Source organism: Taeniopygia guttata, chromosome 1A, assembly GCF_048771995.1.
Source record: "Taeniopygia guttata chromosome 1A, bTaeGut7.mat, whole genome shotgun sequence".
Taxonomy (NCBI): domain Eukaryota; kingdom Metazoa; phylum Chordata; class Aves; order Passeriformes; family Estrildidae; genus Taeniopygia; species Taeniopygia guttata.
The window spans coordinates 63,023,926-63,046,803 of NC_133025.1; the positions used below are offsets into that span (position 1 = coordinate 63,023,926).

The following is a 22,878-nucleotide window of genomic DNA, read 5'->3' on the forward strand; positions in this document are numbered from 1 at the left end:
ATAAAAAAGAGATGTAATGTGAAGTTATTGATCTTGTAAATCAGGCAACATGCTAGTATTAATAGATTACTCTTACCAGAGGTACTTTGGAGTCTTAATTACCATGAGTGTGAGGGACTTCTTTTTCATTCAGTTCTAATGAATGAGCAATACTCTCATTTTTCAGTGCATTCCGTGTGTGTTACAACCATTTAACCACCATGTACACCCTCCTAGACTGGATAAAAGCTTCTGTAGGTAGAAAAGCTATTTACAGCTAAACCAAGCTGTTTCTAGACCAAAGAAGGATCTGTGTTTTAATGAGCCAAGGTACCACCCAGCCAGCTGCAGTTTAATGGGTGAGGAGTCACAGCCTTTATCCCTGTGAAGGACTGAGAGTGGCACTCCTTGTAGTAAAGAGCACTCGCTGCTCTTTGCTGTTGTCTGCAAACCAAAATGCTGGGAGGCCTTCAGATCATCAAGGATGTTGTTGGGGAATTGATGACTTGGTTCAGGGGCTCTGTGTGGTGGAGAAGTCTCTCCTCTAACTCGTGTTTCTAAAGAAAAACTCAGCAGTCTCTTGTTGTTCGGTCTCAAGGCAGTTTATTATAAGCTATTTAAAAGATTGTCTTCTCTGGCTGCTGTGGTTTGGTTACACACCCTTGACACTCTCTCTGTCCCCTGACTTTTTCTTTTTCTCTGCCCCTGGGCTGCTGCTATCTTTTATATGGTACATTACGTGTTAAATGTTTACAGTTTTTCTCTAATACCTACTACCTATATTAAATGGTGTTCTTTTACTCTAAACCAATCTATAAGTGCCAACATCACTAAAAACATGGAGGTAAGGAAGAAGAAAGAGGAAGGACAGGACTGGCTAAAAGTCTGTCTATCTTAAAACCTCTGACCCCCATGTATAAAGTAAAAACTCCCTTGTATAGGTGTTAAAACCCCCCTGTACAACACAAAAAAATTCTTCTCTCTACTTTGTAACTACTTTTACTGTAACATCTAAAATTTTGTGACTTCTTGTTCTTCCTGCAAAGTTGGTAAATCATTCCATGGCTCAATCTCAAAGTCACAGCTGTTTCCAGCTGCCTGCCAGGGTCTCAAATGCTTCTGACCTGGGCCTGGAACCTCCAAAAATGTCTGAGGGACATTTTGAGTTCCAACAGGGAATGGCATGAATTTGTCTGTATTTAGGAACAGGTGGCAAAATAGGAGGCAGAGTTGGTTTTTGGGGCTTCATAAGTATTGGGTCTGGCAGGGAACAGAAGTTCGTGGTTTCCGTGTGGATCATGTTTAGAAGTATCCACATGACTCCAGTAAATTTTGAAATGAAAGGCAGCCCTACACAGGTGATTCCCTCATTGCAGGGCACACCAGCAGCAATATAAAATTGAGAAAACTGGTTAATATTTCCCAGTGCTGCTGAATCTCCTAAGCTTTTTTAATGTTATAAGAAAAACAGAGTATCAGATCAAAAATGCCATCTTCTAGATCACTGTTTTGATCTCCTCCTCTCCCACTTCTGCCAGTCATCAGCATGAACCTTAGACACTCAACTGGGCCTGAATTTTCAAAGTGTCTTTCAAAAAAGTTAAGGTAGAGTTGCTCTGCTCACAGGCAGATTATTTGTGGGGACTGTCCTGCCAGGTTTTGTAGGCTGGCAAGATTAATATTTGATATGCATCTTGCACAGAGTAGGAAGTTTGACCAAGTGATACAGGATGACAGGAAGCCCTATATTTTACAAATCTTGCATGATATAAATCACTTTATATTCCACAAGTGGTTAACCAGCACAGCAGAGTAGTTTTCAGCCAGGAGTCTGCAGTAGCCCAAGGACTACTGCTAAAGTACAGGTGGGACAAATAGTTTGAAAAGTAAACCTGCTGTCAGAAGATGTACATTTGCTAAAGGAGTTTTTCCACTTCTGCTAGAAAACATACTAGTTCCTCATATCCAGGAAGGTTGAAAACCACTGCTCTGTAGCCTCTCATCCTTTTTGTGGCTTTTTTAGCCTGAAACTGAAGACGTGTCATTCTGCCAGGGACTGAGGAAGCATGTGTTCTATGGTACCAAGAAATCTTCCACTTGGCAGTGCACAGTCTGCCGCTGACTTGTTCTGGTATGGGCCAGAAGCAGTCTTCTGTTCCCCTACATGAAGGGCCACATTAAAAAAGTTAATATTCATTCACTGGTAGGTAATAAAGAAATTTACTTCAGGATTGAAGGCTGGGATTTTTTTTTCCCTTTGTCAGTGGACAGACATTTAGAAATGAAATGCAAGTAAGTCTGGAGATGAGAAATCTGAGAATGAGGTACCTGCAGAGTCTGGGAAAAAAGGTGAATTATATCTGTATCAATGAGCTAATTTCACTACTTGAAACATTATTCTCCGACTTGATAGGTGCATATTTGAATTTAAAGGTCCAGGAACAGCCTCTTGCCACAACTTACTGAAACAATTGTCATTAGGATGCATGCACACCAGCAGCATCAGTAAGGACACAGAAATACTCTCCCATTAGATGGCCAAGAACTTCAAAGATTTGATGTAAAATAGGACATCTCCCTTTATATTAAAGGAGGGAATTGGGGTGCAAATGGCTGTGATTTAGAAGTGGTGGGAAAAAAATGCTGTCAAATGTCATGTTTCACATTCATAACAGCTTGTGAACAGGAAACCTCTCTGCTTGAGCTTGTCGGGCATGGCAGCTACTAAATAAAGACAGACTCTAAAACTGCTACGTGCTCTGCAGGTATCCATCTTTATTTGGGTATCTCACTTGAGCTTCAAAGAACTTGCAGCCAATCTGTTTAAATATCAATTAAGACAAATGTCAAGCTGCTCCAAGCTCTAATCAAGGGTTCAAGATGCTGAATGCAGGATTATGGTCATTTTGGGTTTATCTAGGGGGAAAAATAAATCTATTTACTATAAATGAAGCTGGAATGGTCCCAAATAAGTTTCCATTGTGCTAGTCAAAATGGAAAATGTCACACAGGGGTAATACTCATGCATTAATAGAAATTTTAATGTTCCCTAGGGAAAGAACTCTGCTTAATTATTTTTTCCCACAAATGATTCTAGCTCTCCAAAGGTTTCAGGCACCCAAAAGGTACTGTAGGTAAAAACCTCTGTAAAACCCCAGTGTTAATGCAGTAGGAAGACTTGCCAGTAAAGCAGTCAGAAACTCTGTAAGGTTCTAAGTGTTCCACATCACCTATTTGATCTCCTCCCTGTTCCTGCTGCTGGGGTGTTATGTATGCCACCGTACAGAATATTTAGGTGGCTGGGAACTGACACCAAATGCATGCAGAATCTCAGCTTTCAGTTTGTAAGTGACCTTTTTTCCAATATTTTTGCGTTTTTCTTACTTCACTGTACTTCAGTGATCCCTTTCCAGTGACAAGGTCCGTGTGGACTGAGGCAGGAATACCTGCCCTGAACATCAGGCATCCTCAGAGAAGGAGTCAAAGGCGTAGGTTCTTGTGTCTGTTGTCACTTTGATTGGCATATCAATGTCCAGCCACTAAAAATGTTCTTTCCATTCTTCCAACTCAGAGTTTAAATAAGGAGGGAAATGCACAGGAACGAGAACAGTGACAGGAAATGGAGGAAAGAAAAGTGAATTTGAGAAAAATGTAAGGGAGTTTCTAGACACCATATTTCTTATTGATGAATGAAGAATGGGATGGTTATTCACCAAAATTGTGAGATAGAACCATTCAGCTACTGCAGAAATTTTGGATTTCATCATCTATTGCCTTGTTTAATTCACCAACTCAGTGTGAGCTGAGTCAGCTGAAGTCAGCTTACAGCACTGGGTGCTTGATACTGTCTCGTCACTTGTGTCTTTAAATGTGACTTTAATTCTTTGTATGATGCACAATAGTTAAAGATCGTTAGCTAAAACTTGGAAAGTAGCAAGTGTTAAACACACCTTACATTTTCTACAGCTGATAAACTCAGTTCACTTGCTTCATCACCTCCTTAAGAAGGACTTTTGTGTCTGAAAGCTCTTTTCCCCCAGCCAGTGAGGGTGAGTCCTGTAAGGCCATCCATGCTCTGTGTGACTTGAAAATTTGATTCATGCTTGCTGTACACAGTATAATAATAGGGAAAAAAATTACAGATACAGGGCAAAATAGGGATCGTTAATAGCTGTCTCTGTGCTGTCTTTAAAATTAGAAGTTAGTAATTGTGGTTAGTGGAAAAATTATGAAACTATATTAAAATAATATTAAAATTTGAAAAGTCATATCTACAGGCAGTGATAAATGTGATGATGTCTCATCTGTCTCTCAGACGTATCCTAAATGCTTTTAGGCAAGAGAGTTCTAAATATGAAACTGTTCACACTTTAAAAATGTGCGTGTTGTTTGACCAGCTCGACATACCTTTACATAGTTTGGTTTGTATCCCATTTCCCCCCCACTTCTTTCAGGCAATACTTTAGCAAGATATAAAGCATGATGAACTTTGTGTTTAGCCACCACAAAAGGAAAGGAAACAAAACTGCTACAGAGTACTTGATCTTTTCTGGAAAACTGATGAAATGGCTTCCAGAAAAACAGCACAACAATACCACAGATTGTATCCAAATCATGTCCACTAAACTGGCATGGCCTTTTCATTTTACTGCCAGTTTAATACTGGGAAATAGGGGCTTGTGACATTTTTGAAGGAAGTTGTAAAATTGAATTTTTTTTTTTTCTTTGTGGACGCACTAATGGGAAAAACATGGGAGAGGCAGTACCCATAGTGGAAAGGCTCTTGAGGGATTTACACTGAAAAAAACCTCATTTTAAACAACGCATTGTACCTGTTCTTTTTCCTTCTCCACCGAGAAACATCCGGCTGCTCTTTCTGAGTTCACCCTGCTCCCAGCCTGCCCACCCTTGACCTTGCCTCTTAGAGAAGTCCTAATGGCTATCAAATTTTACAGTTTTCTTTGGCACAAGCGTCTTGAAAACATCATGGCAGCTTGAAGGCTGTAAAAACTGCACTCTGTGTTCCTCTGATTCATTAGATTGTAACATTTACAAGGTCACGGCATCTAAAGAATAAAGATGTTAACGTTTATGAGTAAAAAAAATAAAGTATCGCAGGAAGGACCAGATGTAACAAATAATTTGTTTTATAGAAAAAGTGATTTAACAAGCTTTCTGTGGAAATAGGTTTTCAAAAATGGACTTTCCTCTGAAGGTGAAGGGGGTTTTGGAGTGGAAATATTGAATGAGTCTTGGTTTGTCAATATTTTCTTCATAAAATTTGGACTTGGAGTAGCTACTGAATTCTGATACCACAAAACAGATGGTAATGGCATTTCGTCAGGTCAGATTGAGTGAAATTGATAACTGATCACATCTTCCCACCCAATTCTTCATACATGGGTCAGATTTTGCAAATTTTGAGAGTACAGCAGATTTCAAATGTTAAATGTGCTGATGATAAATTCTTTGTAAGAAGCTGACATATTTAGTATTGTTGCTTGAGTGTTTCACTGAGAGCTGAACTTCTGGTAGTTTTCACCTGCACTTTACCAGAATGGTCTTTACCCTCTTTGAGCTTTTTTCTTGGCCTTTAGATCTGGAACTGGCTCCCTTCTTAAGGAAAGTGCAATTTGATATGGGAAATACAAATGCCTTAGGTTCAGGTTGTCCAGAGTTTGATATATATCTGCTGAACATATATTAAATGTAGACTCTGCCAAAGAATACATATATAAATATATAAATATTCCCATGTAATTTTTTACTTATTTTCATGGCTTTTGCAGTCTCAAACCCAGTTATGAAGAAGAATAAGATGCTGATCTGACTGTGATCCAGGACTTGAACTTGTTTGTAATTCTTGTCAGTGTGCATATAACTTCACTTCTGCCTGTTTCCTTTAAAGTAGTGGTGCCAGTGCCACGCTGCTGTTTGTTCTGAATTGGAAATGGGAACAAAAAATTTCAGTGCTGATCCTGGCTCACATATCTTTCTACTGTGAATCCCAGAAAATATGTCTTCCTGGCTCCACTAAGACAGTGGCAAAAATTGTAGGATTGAGTTTTCATCTCAGGCTGTTTTATCTTTGGATTTTACAAGGTTACTTTCTTTCACAAGAATTTGAGATCTAGCTTGCTTGAAGCTATGCAATGAGGAAGACAATTCTGCACTGTAAATATCTTCTTAGTTGTGTTGGATTTAGATAGTAGGGGTGGGCCTTTTTTTCCTGTATTTTTCTGTGAATATGAGGATGGTGCATTAGCCCTAGGAGGAGCAGTGACCAAAACTCAATAAAGAATCAATAACGTTTTTGACAGCTCTTAGTAGAGAAGCCATAAAAGTGAAAAATATTACCACATGAAAACATGGGCTCCAGCATCTTGCAGTATTCTTTGCTGCAAAATAGTCATGGATAAGGAGGCAAGATGCTGCTGTTGCAGAACTGTAGGATTGCAACAGCAATTTTTTAGCAGAAGACAACTGCTAAAAGAAAATTTTGCATCTGATATGCTTTGCCCTCTGTAGGGGCTAGCAGCAACCCCTGTTCAAGCAAGAAAGTAAAGCACAGTTTCTTTCCTGTCAAGTTTGTAAGGGTAATGTTATTTACTGTCTCCACAGTGTCTTTTTGGCAGTGTTTGGTTTAAAGCAGTTAGATAAAGGAAGATGAATATCAAAATTTTCTTTCTTTAGATATGGAAGAAATAAATAGCTTCAAGCTTCAAGATGTACTTACAAAGATTTTAATATTTCTTTTTCTGTCTATTTAATGGATCCAGCTTATTTATGAGATATTCTACATCTGCATAATATACCTGCACAATTGCTTTTGTTTCTGGTTCTGTAAATTAGAAATTGCTGTGGGCAGACAGCTTTCTTTGGCTATTTATTTTAAAATGTCCAAGCACATAAATTACTTCTTTCAAAGTCAATTGAAGTTTTTGTTTACTAAATTAGCTCCAGATCTTGCACTTATATTGCTAGTCAAGAAATACTTTAAAATGGACACAGATTTCGTTCAATCCCACGCCTATTTTGAACATCTTTTGTTGCATTGTGAGTGTTGGGATCTGTGGCCTTGACAGATGCCAAGATAAAAATTGTGTCAATGCACACTTTCCCATTTTCTACAGAAATCTGTGGAATTCAACACTAAACACTGAATTTGGCTCATTGACTTCCAGGCCTCAGTCATTCTTCCTTTTGCATGTTAATAGCCATAAGGCTTCTTGTGACAGTTTAGCTGTGACACTCATCCAAAATTCATCAAATCCATGCAGGCATTTGCTTTGATTTCAGTAGCTGTGCCCATGATGATCTGTAGCTGTGCAGACAAAGTTTGTTGCATGTGTTGGAATGATTTTTGGACATTCAGGAACTTAATTAATTGCAAGTAATGCAATGAAGAATGGGAGCTAATTTTTCTGGAGGTAGACTTTTACTTTCTTGGCATAAATTCTGTGCCACCTTCTAGGAGAGCTGGTTACTGCTTGGAAAAGATGATTAGCACTCAGTGAATTGATGACACTGCTGAAAATGTTTAGACAAAATGGGAACCAGGCATTTTGCAACTTCCTTGTTGTTTTACAGTTTGGTTTGTCTTGTGGACATCAGTTATTGCATGCTGATGTGTCTTATCTTCTGAAACAGAAAGCTAAAATACTGTGATATGAGCATTTTATAGTTGTATGTGCTTCTGGAAGATCTGCTTTATTGTGAGGCTTATGAGAGTTCCATCTCTTTGTGGCAGAATACACAAATTAAACAAATCCTGGGGCAGGCTCAATTTCACCTCTAATAATGAAAGAAGAATCAACCCCATTATGTATAAGGGAAATATAGGTCCCATCAAACTAAAAAGAATAAAGTCACTTAAAACAAATTCAAATTCTCTTCCTATAACTGAAACACAAGGACTGCAAATTACAGCATGTCCTCATAGTAACAGATCCTCAGATTTTCTCAGACACTTGTCTAAGGTTTTTTTTTAAAGGTTCTTGGATGGTTTCATTGCATAATAACTTTTGTCTCATGCAGTGGGTTCTTTAACACCACTGCTCCTTGAGGAGTCCAGGAGCAGAGCATGGCTGTGTTCCCTGAGGATGTGCTCAAAGACTTATTTCCAGATGGTAACAAAAAGATTCACCTCTGCTTTCCAGAAAGAATTAAGATGGAGTTTCCAAGCCTCTTTCAATGGTAAATTGCTGAACCAGTACAGTTACTAGTATACCCAAGTAACCAAGTGTCTTTTTACCTCTTTCTTTTTCCTGATCATTTTTTACTTGAAAACTTTTGAAACAAGCAGTGGGTTTTTGAGATTTTTCTAAACCAGCTCCAGAAAGAGATGATCAAAATTATTTTGCCAGCATCTGAGGATATCCTTACATCCAGCCCTGGGATTGGGAGTTGCTGTCTTTTTTGAATACACTAAGCTCAAATAGGTTCTTGGCAGGTTGTGTCAGTACTAAAGATCTCTCTACACCTTCTTAATCATTTTGGTGCATTTAATTCTTGTCTGAGACTCCCACAATTCCTGCCAATAATTTAATTTCTCTTGGAGTGGAAATAATGCCATTCTCTTTTAAGGTGATTTCTTCACTAAACACCCCAAGAGTTCCCTAACTGAACAGCTGGAATTAAAGGAATTGAAAACTTCGTAAGTATTTTGCCAGTGTAGACAAAACTTCAGGTTTCCCTTTGAGAAACGTTGCAAATTCATCAGTAGATGCACCTACATCCATCACAATTTCATGGTTGAATACAAACATTTATTTTTTTTCCTCTGGGTTTTGGTTTTTGTGTTTGTTTTTGTTATAGTAATTCCTTCATGATGAAAGACAATATTAAGACACCAAATGCTAAAAATGTTAAGGGTAGTTGAAGCTACAAAATTAGCAGGGAGAGCTTAATTTCTCAGCGGTGTTTAGAGTTGAGATTTTGATTAACACCCAATTCTATCAATTATAGGAAAAAATGAATGATAGGATATGACCTACGCAAAAGGAAATGAGCACAGATGGCCCCTACAAATTTTGAGGCTTATAATAGACAAAATGAAGAGCAAGGTTGCAGGTTTTATGTGACTAAATGTACTTCTATTACTTTTACTCAATATGAACCTTATTAAGGAAGCTCTATTCTGGCATGTCAGATGTAACTTTCTGTCCATAAATTACAGTTGTTGCACACTGAGGCATTCTTTAAAGAATGTCTTCCTCCAGGTAAAAGAGAAAATTGAGTGGTGGTCACATTGTTTGCATTTCTCTTGGCAGTTGGAGCTTCGAAAATGTTCAACATTTGGACTTTGTAGGCTTTGTGCATGTTTTTGTGAGGTTTCCTTGTTTGAATTTCTTTGTTTGTTTGGGGTTTTGGTTTTTTTTTCCTTTGTTTTTTTTGGAAATGTAAATACACCAGTCTTAGCCCCTTGTTTTTTTGCTAGCCATATTGGAGATAGAAATTCCAGTTCAACCTGCCAGGTGAAGCTTTTAAATAGTTATGTGTGTTTTGGAGAGAAGAAACAAACAAACAAAAAAAAACCCCACAACGTGGCTCTGAAAAGGAGTTAGAATATTTGGTTCCAGTTCTAGTTTTATACTACTGGGGTGCAAAGGGGAGAAATAATATTCTATTCCTTTTGCAATATTAATTGTGTCTTCAACTCCTAAGAGAATGAGATGAAAAGAATCTGTTTCTTTTGCTATTTTTGTGGTTTCTGTATCTGTTGTGTTACCTTTTCCATAGCTTGAGTGCTTGTATTGCATCATCACTATGTGCTGCTAATTACAGTACAGCTTTTTAGAAAGAACTATTATATAAGAGGCAGTCATTCAAAAGGCTTCACATTTCTTTGGTAGTTTTTGTCCCCTTTGAAGGTGCTTACTTAAACAAATAGTACTGTTTGATTCATTGTTTGGAAAAAAAAAATGGAATTAATTGCTCAACCCTTGGCAATCTGGTGCTGAGGAACATAACAGGTGGTAACAGCTTCTTCTGAAAAGACTCATTGCTGGATAAAAGTTAAGAGCAAACCTTGAAATGACAATGCCATTTTTTCCCAGTGTCCTGAGGGGAACTCCTGAGACACCTGACATCAAAATCCTGTTAGATGCTATTTGACTTGGCCTGTTAAAACATGGCATTACTGTAGGGCTCTCTTTTTGTACCTGTAGCCTGTAGAGAACGACAGGAAGTTTCTGGAAATATTCATGAATGGTTGTGGAAGCTGCAAATTTCTGCTGAGTGGAAACCAGACTGTAACATTTTGGGAATATGCACCCAGGGACATGGAGCTGTGGTGTAATGAGAGCAGCTTCTCAGAGGCTGCATTGCAGGTTGTTTGGAATGAGCACTTGACTTGCTGGTTCTTGTTTTCAAGAAAAATCACAGATGGCTCTTTTTACTCTCATACTGCACTTGGAAGGTAGAGCAGAACCACAGGCTGTGCTGAGTGGGCACTTGCACAGCTCATGGATGGAAATTGTTAGTAAAACATGAGAACCTTCTGAAAAAGAGCAGTGCTTTAAAGACTAGGAAATTTACCTTTAAGCAGCAGGTTGTATTTTTGTTTGGAAGGTCCTTTCTCCAGCTTCGTATTTCTGGGATTGCTGTGGTGCCAAATGCTGAGTTATGAAATAGCCAGCTGGATTTGCAGATAAAGCCAAGCCTGTCATTCCCTTTTCAAGCTGCTGAGGACGTTGTACAAGAGGGACTTCAGAGCTGTTGGAGGCAGGTGGATAGAGTCTTGGAGAATTCTGAGTTCAAGGTAGATTTTTGGGAGAAGACTCCTGACAGAACTTGGGAGAAGCTCTCCCAGGTTGTGGGAGGAGGGACAAACCCAGCCATCCTCAATCCAAGGACTAGAAGTGGTGAAGGCACTGAGTGGCTGAGTCTGAAGTGGCTCTTCAGAGGAATCTGATTTTGCCCAAACCACCTTGTCCTCTTTGGGTGGCACTGGGTATGATACCAGGTAGCAAGAGCTTTTCATGGAGTATTTTTAAAAGGAAAAAAAAAGAGAGAGAAAATCTGTGTGAACATGAGCCTAATTCAGAAAAAATGTCAATCACCTCTGCAATGGAAGGCACATTTGAAATGTCATGCTGGGGTAACTGATATTCTAACAGGTGGTTTTCTAAAAGACTATCTTCATCTGTTTATCACATGCTGCCTAACTTAGGGAGGTTAGCTGTGGTTTTTGGTCTAGCAGACCACAAATTTAGACCTGATACTTATCAAGCCATGAGGCTATCTTTAATTATTTATGTATTTTTAGCTGGTTGATGTGCACCACTTAATTATTCACGAGAGTGACTGTGATACTGATATTCCATGTATAAGCCAAAATACAGTTTGTAAAAAGAAGAAAGTTTGCATTTTCTAGAATGAGCAAAGTGATTTTTTTGTATGAGGGAGGGAAGAGCATGACAGAATTGTCTGTAATTGAAGCAGAATCCACCTCTCATCTTTTATGATTCTATTTAAGATACCTCTTTAAGGCCGGTGTGAAAAAAAAAACCCAAATAACTCTATCATATCTTCTGAGACTAAAATACTGAACTTTTTGTGGTTCTTGTTGTATGTGGATTAATACAGAAGATTATAGGGTTTTTGTTATGAAAGGCATATTTTTGTTTCATGCCATATTAATAGTATGCTTCACATCGTTGTTACAGGTCAGACGTTTCACTCATTCTCTGCTTGATTATTTTGAAGCCAGAAAATAAAAGCTACACTTTAAATATAAAGTGTACCCAAATCAAGTATTCCTTTTTTATTTTTGACAACATATCATTGTTTCCTGTGATGATACTTGAATTATGTTGTGAAAAACTATTCTATATATTGGCTTATCAGACAAATACCACCCTGATATATTTGGTCTCTGACCATATGTTGAAATAAGCAATGTGAGCCTACAAGAAAAATTAAAGACATGCATATATCAAAAAACGTGCTCAGCTGTAGAAACGTTTCTGTATTGTTAGAATTCTCTTTTTACAAAAGCTTCTTTTTCTTCCTCTTGTGTTTTAGATATCGATGAGTGTGAAAATGACTTCTACAATGGGGGTTGTGTCCACGAGTGTATCAACATTCCAGGCAACTACAGGTGTACGTGCTACGATGGATTCATGTTAGCCCACGATGGCCACAACTGTCTTGGTAAGTGGTGAATTCTGGCAAGAGACTTTCATTTCATGGCTGTGGCAAGAAGACCTGATCTGTTTTCTGCATTTTATCATCTGGCATGTCTTCAGTAAAGACTTGATCCAGATCACCATGGATCCATTCAAACCTGTGTGTTGGCCCCAGTGTGCTTTAGGTCAGACCCTTACAGCTGTCAACTCTTAATCTCGACGTGCTCAAAACAGTATGCCCATGTTTAATATTGCTGAGGAAAACCCTGACCTCCAAAGCCTCTGCTGGGTGCTTGGCTTCTTCTTTTAGAAAGATAATATGTTAAATATACTGAATATACTCAGATATATTTTGTCTGTTTCTTTCAACTTCTGTAATCCCAGTCATATCTTTTGAGCTTGCCCTTCCATTTTTTCCCCTCTCAGGCAATACAGTTCTAGGATATGGTGTATGAACATAAATTACAGAATTACAAGTAAGCCAGGAGGGAACATGTGGACAATGAAACAGGGCAGAAGAAAGACTCATCACTAATAACTGGAAGGACAGTGTCCACTGGCTGTGCAAAGCCCAGTGCAGGATCTTCATTTCTTCAGCAGTCTGAGGTTTTGGAGATCTCTATTTTTGATTCATGGCCATTGCTCTGGTTTAAATAGGGTGAGTTTATCCTAGAAGCTACATAGGTATATGTTCTTGTTATGAAATTCTTCACACCAGTTGCCTGGAAATGAACCTACCCTGCTATGTCCAGTTTCCAATAGCTGCTTATTTGTTGGTCATTTTTTGTTAAATTCCGTTGCTTAGAGACCCTTTCTCACTGTTCCAAATATAAATGCAATGACCGTGTTTTGGTACAGTCCTATGTTAATTTCAATGTGATGTTTATAAAAAAGTGTGTAAAAAGGATGTTTTTCTCTGTGTCAGCAGCAGCTCTATAAAAACTGAGATATTTGCAATGAAATTCAAAAATGGGGCAGCGAAATATTGAAGTCCAGTATCACCAGTCTGCACTAACTGAAGCTATGGAAGGACTAGGATTTCGGGGCAAGGATTTGATTAGCCTTTCAGTAGATGTATTTTGTACTGCATTTATTTTCAAACAGAGTAATATTTGTTCAGATGGATTATCTGTCCTGACCATTGACAGGGGTTTGACTCAAATTTCCAAATTTCATTTGTTATAGAATGGACTAAAATAGATTTATTTGCCTCAGCATGAGGTAGTCAAATGATTAATTGTGCAAGCGGTATTTCTTATACAATGAGCAGCTAGACATTAATTTAGAAACTAAAGAAAAACTCTATTTATTCTAATATTCATAAATTCTTACTAAAGAGAACACAGACATAATCAAATAGTTCAAGTATTTGGAATTCAACTAACTGCGCATATGTGTTGTTTCAAACAGCTTGCTAGTTTCAACTTTGTCCAAACTCTCATTATAGTAGGGAAAAAACCCTTTTGAGCAATGAACAGCAAAAGGAGTGACCTGATCAAGGATGCGACATTGAGAAGAGCTGTAGGATTTTTTTGGACCTTCTGTCTGTGTTATTTCTCTCTGGTCATTAAATTAGGAGGCTAAATCTACAGAGGTAGTCACATTTCTAAATATATTTTCATTATTTGCTATTCAGGCACTTGATTAAAATTTTTAATTCAAAAAAAGGCCAACAGCAATACGAACAGGTGATTAAATTGGGAATGACAGCAAAGAGCTCTCTTTCTCCCAGTGTACAATCTTAGGACACTAAAAGAGGTCACAATTGCTTTTCTAATTTTCAGACCACGGACTGGGGAGGTTGGGCCTGCAACTAATGGATAGTCTTTAGCATGTCTTAGTAAAATATCTGGTTTTACTTGCAGGCATCGGAAAGAGAATCAAGGCTCCCTCCTTTCCCTCCTTCTTTCCCTCCTTGAATGAGGGACCAGACAATACTGAGAGCCAGCATGTCTGGTTGATTTGTGATAGGCACTATTTGAACAGGGAGTAAGAAGATTTTAATTGTGACAGTGACAGTGCCAGTCTTACTATGGCTGCTTGTTGTGTGCTGACTCAGATTTGGGACCATTGCTAGAAAAGAGAGAATTTTTTTTTTTTTTGGATGGGATTTTTCTGCCATAATTTGCACCCCACCTTGGTGCTGGTACTGTCAGTTATACTGATTGCTGTGACAGCCTAGTGGTTCCCATTAGTAGAATATCAGTTTTTGAAACAAGGGACATTCTAATCCCTTCCCTTCTTGACCAGCTTTATTTCCCTTCTCTTATGCTACCAGCAGTATGTAAATGCAGCAAGAGGTTGCAGTGAGGTCTCAAATCAAAAACAAAACCTGTATTTGCAAAACAAATTTAAATTAGGATTTCTGTAACATTTTGGAAATTGGTCTGCTCATTCCAAAGATTTTCTTTTTCACCACGATGAAATTAGCCACTGATAGGAATTAAAGTTTTGGTGAGTCCACTGGTTTGCATCTGTTCTTGCTTCACAAGATTAGTATCAATGTTTTTCACCTTTCTTATAATGAAAAAGATTGCATCAGATCTTCTGCATGTCTTGTTTGACATCAGGATTTGTACATATCTTACTTGACTGAGGTCTCTGCAAGGTCTTAAGCCACCTCTACTTGACAGGGTTTACATTACTTTTAAATCTTCACTGAATGTCTTTCTAGTAACATCAGTATAGCAAGATGATTAAAATTTTCTTTATAAATAGCAGACTTGGAGTATTCAATTACAGAAGATGCTGTGGGCAAGTGCTTTTTCCTGAGTACTTCCTCTAACATTTCCTTCCTTCCTCCCTTCCTTCCGCTATCGTGATATCCTTGTCTAGCTAAAAATAAATATTTTTTGCACTCCCCTTAGTAGTTTTTTCTCGAAAGTTGCTCTAAATTCTGCTCTGTGGATACTAGGCTAGTATTTGCTCTCATATTTGAAATGTGGTTTCCCTTCTTGTACATGAAATACAAATCTGGGGGATTTCATAATGCTTATCTCTTCTGATGTACATAAGAATAGCCATCACCCAATTTAATTTCTCTTTTTTGTCTGTTGGTTGGGGTTTTTTTTTAATGTTTTCTTTCTCCTTAGGTCTGATTTGTGATAGTCACTTTTTGAATTGGGAATAAACATTGCTTTTTTGCATAAACAATTCCTTGCTGACAGGCTGCACACATCCTAGCTCTTTCTTTTTTTAAAGATTAGGATAGGTTCTGTGAATTCCTCTGCTTTTTAGTAAGCATACCAACGATGGTTGCAAACTCTTCCTAGAAAGTATCAAAAAAAGATGCAAAGCAGCATGACCAAAAAAATTATTGTATTCAGAGACATACTTATTTATAAGTTTTTCTTTTCATTGCTGTAGGAACATGCATTAATACCTTGTAAATAGTAATAAATTTGTCCTCAGAAGGTCCTGTAAGGAAAGGAAATAAAATTTTCATTGTCTTATAGATTAGTATCCAGGGTAAACAGCTTAAGTTACTTCTCATTCTTCCTGCAAGGTATCTCCATGTCTACACCTGAGGCAGGAATAGACTCCTTACCCTTCTGCATCCTGATTTTATTTCAAATAGTCTGTGTAGCTTTGGTTTCTCTTACAGAAAAATAGCAATTACTAAGTTTGGACATGTGTAATATGATATCTCAATCAATTCTTTTCTATGTCTGACCTCCTGAAGATAATTATAAAAGTAGGTTTTGATGATTCAATATAGCTTATGGTTCTTCAGCAGCTTATTATTTGTCTGATTGAGAAGAATCCTGGGAAGCAGAGGGAAATTCTGGTCAGAAATCAGGACAGAAATGCAATTCCTAGTGTGCACGGTAGGTTCCATGGAGCTCCTGGCTGGAGCTGAGCAGACACGAGTGTGGCAGACACAAGCACAGTGCCAGCTGTGAATTGAATAGCAAAATCCTGCCTGTGTCCACAACCTTCAAGGTGTGCTTGGGGCAGAAGGCCTGATTTCCCAGCCTGAATAATGGAAATTAGCTTTTTATTTGTCTGTTGTCAGATGGTGCTTTGCATCTCTTGACAAAGTGACTAAGTCACATTTCCCGGTGGGAAAGGAGAGGTGGCACTTTCCCTGGAGCATCAGAACCTGCTCCAGGAGTGGTATCGATTTGCCAGCTCTGCTGGGTGCAGCAAAGCAGCATTTCCAGCCAGGCATTTGGGAGCCTGCAGCTAAAGGAGAAACTTCTGAAACCAACCAGGAGCTGATAAGGCACAGGCCTTGAGATGCCTGTTGTAAAATAGACCTTGGGATCTCAAATCAGTATAAAAGTTCCTGTTTGAAGTCACACCATTTAATTTCTTCTAAGGTCTGAGGTTAAGGTCTAAACCCAAGTGCCTGTCTTGAAGTACTCCTTTAAAATCTCTTGGCTTACTTTAAGAGAGAAGAGGTTTAACCCTGACATGCAGGCTTAATTCCTGGCTGGGTGGCAGTAATCTGCAATCTGACTCAGATGAAAAAACTAACATTAGTATATACATAGAAGCACTGAATCATTTAGGTTAGAAAAGCCCTCCAAGATCATTGAGTTTAACCTTTGTATCACTGAGTCCATCTTTTAAATGTATGTATATAACATTGTATTATTCAATCATTTTTCAACAAATGTTGCAGTGTTCTATGGTTTTGAGTTTCTTTTCTTTTTCTAAAATAAACCCAAACCCATTAGAAATTAAAATCTACCTGCTCCTACCCTGCTGTTCAAACACTGGGACTTGGGATTGTGGCCTCATCTGACTATTAACATAAAGTGGGAGAGTGTTGCAAATGTGTGAGAAATCATTCCTGAAGCTACCAGATGTATCTTGTCCAGAAGTGTCACATAACTCAGGATTGCATAATAACTGGTATGATTAAAGAGATCAGTGTCTTCATTTTAATTTAGCTGTATTTTTCTTCCTCTCCTGACAGCTGTGCACAATTGTTGCTTGCTTAAACTCCAAGTAAATGCTGGTATTCTGATGTTGATTTTTCTTTGTTTCCCAACAGTTCAAATAGATTTTTTTTCTTAACTTTTTTAATATAAAACCAAACAGCTTTTGCAAAGTTGTTTTTAATTTCATAAAAATATTTGAAAGAGGAGTTGAAAAATTGTTCATTTCCTTGGCCATCTTCCAGTTTTCCTTGCCATTCTTTTCTAGTTCCAGAGGACTATTAGGTGAGCTGACAGTTAAGTGTTGTCCCTCTATGGCACATTAGCAGGGCCTCTAATAATATTATCAGTCATAAACTCTCTTCCAGATTTTCCTGGTTAGTAATTCCAAGCTCATTGGCAGATAAAGGAAGGTTGAATGCACCCAATATCCTCCTTCTTATAACTCTTCATTTTTTATTAAAACAAATGTAAAATTATGGTGTTTTTCTAGAGAAGGTTAATACTCTAAATCTTGAAGTTCTTACTCATTTCCAGACTTTTACTTGAACAGGGTTTTGGGACTTGGAGATGGTTTATGCCTTAAGAGAATCAGGCCAGACCCCAAATCAGGTGTCACTAGTTGAGTGGCAAGGAGCTGTCCTAACTGTGAGGGGTCCAAGCCATAAGATGAGAATGGGAATCTATCAAATATATATTTATAGGCAAGATGAGAACTGTTGAAATACAAGATTAACAACACATTTATCTGCATGTTTTAAACCCTTCTGAGCTGTGCCTTTCTGCAAAAGATGACAGGCAGTGATCAGGTCCTTGGGGTATAGTAAAAGCCTTGAGATGAGGGGAGATTTTGGTATTTAGCTACTGAACCTTCCCAAGACAAGCTGCAGTGAGCACATTCACACAAATCCGTGCTACAAATTGCACAGCAGACTGCCTTGTAGTGACAAATGTGTTCTTGCAGAATGAAAAACTTGAAAGCATTTTTTGAAGTTCTTTGGTTTTCAGATGCAAGCCCAAGTGACAAAGAAATCTGTTTTCTGATATATTTCTTTGGCAAACTGATTTTTACCATATTCCTGGTTTCAGATATTTTACCATTATTCTTGTTTGGTCTGTACATGAGATTAATAAGTGATTCATCACAGCAATTTAAAGTATCCGGTCTTCGTGGTACAGTAGCATGAATCAGATTTTAGAACACATATTGCTATTCTTCACTTTGTGCTGACTGATGACTAGGTGCTAAGAAAATATGGATAGCTGGGATGTAAATGTTCTAGAGACAATTCTCTATTAGATGTTTACATGCAACTTCTGTATAAATGTGTTTACTTTCGTTGTTTGGCTGCCTGCATCTTGTGAAAGTCTCCATGGTGCCAAGTGGTAGCAGGCAGTCAGAAAACTAAATTAAATCTCTCTTTCAAGATGGGATTATAACATTTTAGTTCTGATGATCTTCCAACATCCAGTAAAAATCTGGGATTCTCTTGGTGATTAATGGATAGGTCTTTGGTATCCAGCCCTCTCTGAAGCTGGGATCTCAACAGTCTGCTTTCCTTATCTTGCTTTTTCTATTTCTGTATAACGTTTCCCCCTTTAAAAGTACTCTAATGTTTGGTCACCCCACATTAATCTTTGGAGTTCAAATGGGGTATAACTTTCTTTACATGTTAATTTGCTGTATGTTTGCTTTCTTAAGCCAATGTGATCTGAAAAGTACCAAAACAAGTGAGAGTATAAATCAGCATAGACCAAAGCTTTTTGTTAGGTATGGGGAAATAATCAAAAGTGTAGAATAAATCTTGGTGGCTGTCAGCTATGAAGTTAGATTCTCAGACTGTCATAATAAATTAGGAAACTGGGAGCTGTGTGACAACAGCATCAATCTCAGTCTCTTGTTTCTGCAAGTCTTCTTGTTGTCTGAGCCTTTTTCTTCTTTTTTTCAAATACTTACTCCCTGGAGGAGGTAATCAATCACAGAAAGATTTCTCTACATGGAACACTCAGGAAAGTAAAGAATAAGCAGCTTAGAGTGTGAGGCTAATATGTATAAGTTAGATCCCATATAGATGCTCTTAGTCTGATATGGCTGTAGATGGTGTCTTGGTTCAACAAGCTCAGAGACTGCATCTTTACTGCTTTACCTCATATGTTAATTTTTTGTCTTTTGTTAATTCATCTTAACTTTCTCATAATAACAAACTTCTGAGCCAGTGTGGCCCATATTGATGTATACCTTAATGGAAAAACTATAAAGTACTTTGAATTTATCAAAGCTTTGGGAGCTGCATCGTGTTCAGCACTCACTTAAGCCAAGGGAGAATGTGTCTTCACCTGAGGCTGCAGGATTCCAGCCTATAATGGGTGTGTCAGGGCATTCAAGCCCTCCCTAATGGAATGGTGCCTTTTTCAGTCCTAAAAATTACACAGATCCCATTGAAACACTGAATTCATATGGATTACAAAATAGACATCAGACAAAGAAGTCATCTGATCCCTGATTTCAAAGAGAGTCACTGCTGAGCTATGCTTAGAATGCAGTCAGTCCTTGGCAGCGTTGATTTATGATAAACAATATGATTTATACAGTCAAGAAGCAACCATCATGAAGAATAGCTGCTACATAGTTGCTGACTGTATTAGAAAATGAGACCTAACTCTTCTCCAGTAGGAATGAGTTCTAGATGAAGGGTTGGTAGTGAGTTTCTTGCTAAGTGGATTTTATGGTCTCACATTTCCATAGTGCCTTGCCTTTGCTGACTAATGCTCTTCATGAATTTCTGCTCCTTACATTATTCTTTTGACTTCAGTGTGCAGTGTGCAAACTTGAAAGTATGGATCAAACTACAAAACTTCAATCCAGTTCCTTTTCAAGCATCTCAAAATATTCCCTGTTTCTAACGAGCTGGATCAGAGCATAAGACATAGTTTTGCATAAAAGAGTAGCAGGAAGGAACATGGAGTAGTTGATGGCAGCATGTTTTAATATGACTTTTTTGATGACTGTAGCTAACATCAAAATAAAAATAATAATAACTCATTAAAAAGTCACTGGACATTTAGAAGAATGATTGTTTAGAGAATTTGCAATGTTTGGGATAAAAGCAAAATTTATTATTAAGAGGCCTTATCAGGTATGAAAAGAAATTATTAGAAACAATTCTCTCAAGTCTTCAAAAAGGGCAAGAAGGAAGACCCAGGAAACTATAGGTCAGTGAGCCTCACCATCCCTGGCAAGATGATGGAACAGCTCACCCTGGATGTTATCTCTGAGCATATGGAGGAAAAGAGTCATAAAATCACAGAACTGTTTGGGTTGGAAGGGATGTTAAAGATCATGCAGTTCTACCCCCTGCCATGGGCAGAGGCACCTTCCATGATCCCAGGTTGCTCCGAGCCCCATCCAACCTGGCCTTGGACAGTTCTGGGGATTGGGCAGCCACAGCTTCTCTGGGAAACCTGTGCCAGAGCCTCTCCACCCTCTCAGGGAAGAGTACCTTCCTAATTTCAAATCTAAATCTACCCTTCTTTAGCTTAAAGCAATTTTCCCTTGTCCTATCACCACTTGTAAAAAGCCCTTCTCTGGCTTTCTTGTAGGCTCACTTCACCTACTGAAAGGCCACAATGAGTTTTTCCTGCATCCTTCTCCTCTCCAGGCTGAACAATCCCAATTCCCTCAGCCTTTCCTCCCAGCAGAGCTGCTCCATCCCTCTGATCCCCTTGGTGTCCCTGCTCTGGCCTGGCTCCAGCAGCTCCCTGTCCTTGCTGTGCTGGGATCCCAGGGCTGGATGCAGCCCTGCAGGGGTGTCTCAGCAGAGCGGGGCAGAGGGGCAGAATCCCCCCTGCCCTGCTGCCCTGGGGCTCTGGGTGCAGCCCAGCACAGGGGGGCTCTGGGTTGGGGCAGGGCCAGCTCTGACCCACAGCACCCCCAAGTCCTTCTGCCAGGGCTGCTCCCTCTGCTCATCCCCAGCCTGGATCCATCACACACAGGGATGTGCCAGACAGGGGCAGCACCAGGTCTGGTTAAACCTCATGAGATTCCCATGGGTGACTGCTCAGCTTATCCAGGTCCCTCTGGATTGTCACTGCACCCTCAGCTTGGTGTCACCTTCAAAGCTGCTGTGGATGATCCCTTTGCTCGTGTCATGGATTCTCCAAGGGGAAATCACACTTGACTGGTTGGATAGCCTTCTGTGATGGAATGATGGGCTGGGGATGAGGGAGGGCAGTGGATGTTCTCTGCCTTGACTTCTCAAAGGCTTTTGACACTGTTCCCCACAAGATCCTCGTGGGTGAGCTCGGGGAGTGCAGGTTGGCTGGGTGGGCAGTGAAGTGCATTGGGAGCTGACTGAAAAGCAGAGCAGCAGTGCAGGGTCTGTCTGGAGGCCTGGAGCCAGTGGTGTCCCCAGGGGTCAGGACTGGCCCCAGTATTGTTCCTCTTACTCATCAGGCCCTGGGTGAAGATAAGAGCACGTTTGCTGATGATCCAAAACAGTAAGGCATATCCTGGCACACCAGAAGGTGCCGTTCTGTGAGACCCAGACAGGCTGGGGAGCTGAGCAGAGAGGAACCCAACAAAGTTCAACAAAGGCAAGGGCAGGGTCCTGCCCCTGGGCAGGAACAACCCCAGGTACCAGGACAGGCTGGGGTGACTTGCTGGAGAGCAGCTTTGAGGAGAAGGACCTGAGGGTCCTGGTGGGCAGGGAGCTGAGGGCAGGGAGGCCAGTGGAATCCTGGGGTGTATCAGCAAGAGCAGTGCCAGCAGCTCAGGGAATGGTCCTGCCCCTCTTCCCAGCCCTGGGAGGCACATCTGGAGAGCTGTGAGCAGCTCTGGGCTCCTTAGGGCAGGAGGAACATGGAGCTCCTGGAGTGGGGCCATCAAAGGGCTGTAGGTGATGAGGGGACTGGAACATCTCTCCTGTGAGGAACTGAATGGGGGAAGACATAACTGAGAGGGGATCTTAAAAATGCATACAAATATCTTCAGGGACAAGGGGCACAGACTGAAACACAGGAAGTCTTTTTCTGAATAGAAGAAAAATCTTCTTTACTGTGAGAGCGACAGTGCATTGGAACTGGCTTCCCAGAGAGGCTGTGGTGTGTCCTCCTCTGGAGAGATTCAAAACCTACCTGGGCACAATCCTGAGCAATCTGCTCCAGGAGCCTGGGTATTGGGCTAGATGATCTCCAGGGTTTCCTGTCAATGTTATCTGTTCTGTTTTTCCGTAATGAAAATTTATTTTGTTAAATAAATGAGTCCGTATTGTGCCATAGTTTGGAGGAAAACTGTTTGAAAAAGTTGAGAAACTATTTAATTATTTGTGTTGTTTATTTTGAAGGCATAATTAAGAAACTGCTTCTGAAATTAATCACACTCTATAAAAATTATGACTGCAGTGAAAGGGTTCTGGACTCGACTAAGGATTTAGGGGGATTGGATTTGTAGTGTAGGGCAATCATGTAGGGCTTGTTAGATAAGATGCTTAGCACTCTGGTCCCAGTGCATCAAAACTTCTATGAGCACAACAGGTACAAAGCATGGTATCTTGCTGCCTGTACAGCTCCTTAAGTGCTTTCTTAAATAGGCCTGAGAGTGGCTGATGTCACCAAATGTTACTCAGTACTTACAAAAAACTCCTAAACTCCCTGTATGAATATATTGGGGAAGTCTAAGACGCTTGGTTTTAGTCACTTTAAAAATAACTTGAAGATCTCCAATCTATAAAACCTGAGTAGACAACAGGCTCTGGCTGTTAATGACTGCACGTTGAAAGAATGTGAGTACTCATTCTTGTGCTCTGAAATGACATGAATACCCCAGGCAAGGACTGAGTGACTGAGTTTTGCTTTGAGTAGATCCCAGCAAGTGTCCGCTTCAT

The 22,878-nt window shown here is 39.5% G+C and overlaps 1 protein-coding gene across 3 annotated transcripts in view; it reads left to right on the forward strand.

The window, feature by feature from the left end:
* Positions 1-22,878, forward strand: part of SCUBE1 (signal peptide, CUB domain and EGF like domain containing 1) — a 247,626-nt gene that overhangs the window by 74,005 nt on the left and 150,743 nt on the right. For all 3 annotated transcript variants that reach the window (XM_072923699.1, XM_030263414.4, XM_030263415.4), the window contains exon 3: positions 12,007-12,135. In XM_072923699.1, coding sequence (XP_072779800.1) covers positions 12,007-12,135 — 129 coding nt within the window. The remainder of the gene's footprint in view (positions 1-12,006; positions 12,136-22,878) is intronic.